Source organism: Priapulus caudatus, unplaced genomic scaffold, assembly GCF_000485595.1.
Source record: "Priapulus caudatus unplaced genomic scaffold, Priapulus_caudatus-5.0.1 Scaffold1434, whole genome shotgun sequence".
In the NCBI taxonomy this organism is placed as follows: Eukaryota; Metazoa; Priapulida; class Priapulimorpha; order Priapulimorphida; family Priapulidae; genus Priapulus; species Priapulus caudatus.
This window is the reverse complement of record NW_014578495.1, coordinates 60,303-63,262: the sequence shown is the minus strand read 5'-3', so window position 1 is coordinate 63,262 and position 2,960 is coordinate 60,303. Positions and strand designations below refer to the sequence as shown.

At 45.1% G+C, this 2,960-nt stretch overlaps 1 protein-coding gene across 1 annotated transcript in view; it reads left to right on the top strand.

The window, feature by feature from the left end:
- Positions 1-2,960, top strand: part of LOC106816621 (uncharacterized protein KIAA1109-like) — a gene marked incomplete at its 5' end in the record, with an annotated part of 22,430 nt that overhangs the window by 13,602 nt on the left and 5,868 nt on the right. Inside the window, 5 exons of the mRNA XM_014821244.1 lie at positions 6-192; positions 391-480; positions 772-1,020; positions 1,811-1,948; positions 2,540-2,725. Coding sequence (XP_014676730.1) covers positions 6-192; positions 391-480; positions 772-1,020; positions 1,811-1,948; positions 2,540-2,725 — 850 coding nt within the window. The remainder of the gene's footprint in view (positions 1-5; positions 193-390; positions 481-771; positions 1,021-1,810; positions 1,949-2,539; positions 2,726-2,960) is intronic.

Here is a 2,960-nt window from a genome sequence, read left to right as displayed (position 1 = left end):
TTCAGGGTCAAGGAGACAGACGAAGACTCTGTGGACGGATCGCCGAAACACAAGCACCCGCACAAGCTGGTCGCGCAGCGGCCAATCACGACGCAGCGATCGCCGAAGCCTCTCGTAGTTCACTTCAGCATTGTCCTCGAGAGTCTGACGATTGGTGCCTCGTTGCTGCCCTCTCTACGCGCGCAGTACATGGTAAAATCATGAACCATGCAGAATTTAATGTAAATTAATGTAGATTCAAGTAGCCACAAGCAATCGATCAGATTTCAATAGACACGCTCGCATTGCGTTTAAAAAGTAGCGATACCCACCCTTATCTATGCATGTGTGAATGGATTTGATGAATCGGTGTGCTCGGAAGGTTTAGGTATGCGTCCGGTGTGTTTGTAGATGGGGAAAACGACTAGTACTGGCATGACAGGCAGCAAGGGCATCTTCGTCGTTGATCTGCCGGCTCATCGACTCTGCTTCGTGTCCAAGGTTTGTTCTCTTGTTTACGTTGCATTACGTTACATTACATTATAACGTTAAGTTTCATCTGATAACCATCCATCTTGTGTGTTGCAATGTCTTGCATCACGTAGCAAGAAAATATTCTAATCTGTGGCAGTGTAACAACAAGCTGTCTTTTTCTGATGATTTTTCCGAGGAATACCGTATAATCTAATCTAAACATGTCATATATATATATATACCTGATAGTAAACAACCAACTGCACCTGCAGCACCGTTGCCCAAAAACACCTCATTCCATACTATTCTCTCCCGTAGGTGTCAGCACCAGACACGAACATCCCGCCTCCGTCTGCCGATGTGGTGCTGCCCCCTGTGTTGCTGAGCGCGGACTACCGGGTGCCGGAGCCGGGCGTGACTGCGGCGGAGCAGTCTACTCTGGCGGAGGGGATGGTGCTGAGGGAGGGGAACTATGTAAATGCCGTTGCTAAGATAGGAGCGTTCCAACACAGCCTCACAACCGACCTTCTAAACCATCTCATGTTCGTGCAGAAAGTGTTCATGAAGGTAGGTGTCCCGCCCGCGTACGCGTGAGAACTCTTCGTTCAAAATTAGCATGCAGGGAATAAAACCGATATATCTGTTGTGTATGTGTTTGTGCGTGTGTGTGTGTGTTCACACATGCAGAGGTCCCAAGTTGGGAAAATCCAAGAAAGGGAGCCAGCAATCCAAGAAAGGGAGCCAGCAATCCAAGAAAGGGAGCCAGCAATCCAAGAAAGGGAGCCAGCAATCCAAGAAAGGGAGCACTTGTGATAATGGTCCATCGCCGTTTTTTCGCAGTGCGCAAAAACAGGAAAAAAGTTGTGGCAGGGGCTGCGATATGTGTTTGTCGCCGCACACTACCATTTTTTATAAAGTATACATGTAAAATAAAATGCAAATTCATGTTAATTTATGGGTTCACTTTTATTTATTATTATACGAGTATATTACACATTGGTTGCATCACATTAATGCTTGACATTTGTGGCCTTTTATTGTTCGCTGGAATCAAAGTACATCAACAACAATGGCAAATTTAGTAAATTTACTGATGTAAATTTTCATATGGCTGAAAAATGTTACGACCGGGAGCTTCTGGACTCATTCCGGGGCACCGGGAGCAGCGTGTCATACCGGGAGGATCCCGGTGAGACCGGGACACTTGGGACATCTGCACGTGCGCTTGGGCATGGACATGTTCACAATGTTTTCACCTCTCATACAATAACACGTCGATGAGTCGATCACATGAGTAATTACTGGATCGTTAGCAAGTTCGTTAACCGCGCGTCCGTTTTGTTCCCGTGTTGTTCAGGAGATCAACGAGGTCGTGCAGAAGGTGTCGGGCGGTGACCAGCCCGTCGCTGTGTGGAGTGACTTTAGTCGGCTGTCGTCTAAACCCGACGCAAGCAAGCCGAAACACCTGCTCTACTCCATGCAGTTCCGCCTGCAGGTACGCTCTGTCATATATTATATATTTATTATGTATTTCTATTATTATACGAAAAATATAGTCCCGCAGCTGCCGACAATGTGTCATCTACGTTAGTTTCTAGAGATTTCGTAAGTATGCCCTTGAGGTTGACATGGAAACACCTGTCTAATGACACTGCAGCTCTAAAACAATTTCACATCACGGTTGTGTGTTGCAGTTGTTGCTGTTGTGTAGCACATAAACACACTTCATGGTAATATGATTGGTAGTTGTTTCAGGGCGTACAGGTACTTAAAGTAACAGCATGCGCTATAATCATTGCAGGGTGTACAGATACTTATTGTAACAGCATTAGTCATCATCGTTACAGGGAGTACTAGCACTTAACGTAACACCCATTGTCATCATTACAACGTATACAAGTACTTAAGGTAACAGCCATCATCATCATCATCATAGTAATGTATACAGGTACTTAAGGTAACGGCCATGATCATCGTCATGGTAATGTATACAGGTACTTAAGGTAACAGCCATCACCATCGTCATTGTTACAGGGCGTACAGCTACTTAACATAACAGCCGTCGTCATTGTTGTCATGGTTACAGGGCATACAGATCACGGCGACGACACCGACATCGACGGCGGTACGACTGGAGACGGGAGAGGTGGTCATGGATCTATCGAACAGGTTGCAGAGTTCAGCTGCCAGCAGACAGTGCAGCAACCCTCTAGTGAAGCTGTTCGGCAAGCTACAGGTCTACATAGAGGTCACACTAGGTCAGCTACTCAAGGTAGGATAGCTTATTATAAGGCTGTGATAGCTAAGGAGAAATGTGTGTATAGATTATAGCTAGAGAGAGGTGTGTATAGATTGTAGCTAGAGAGAGGTGTGTATAGATTATAGCTAGAGAGAGGTGTGTATAGATTGTAGCTAGAGAGAGGTATGTATAGATTACAGCTATATAGCTATATATCGATTATAGCTATATAGCTATATATAGATTATAGCTATATAGCTATATATAG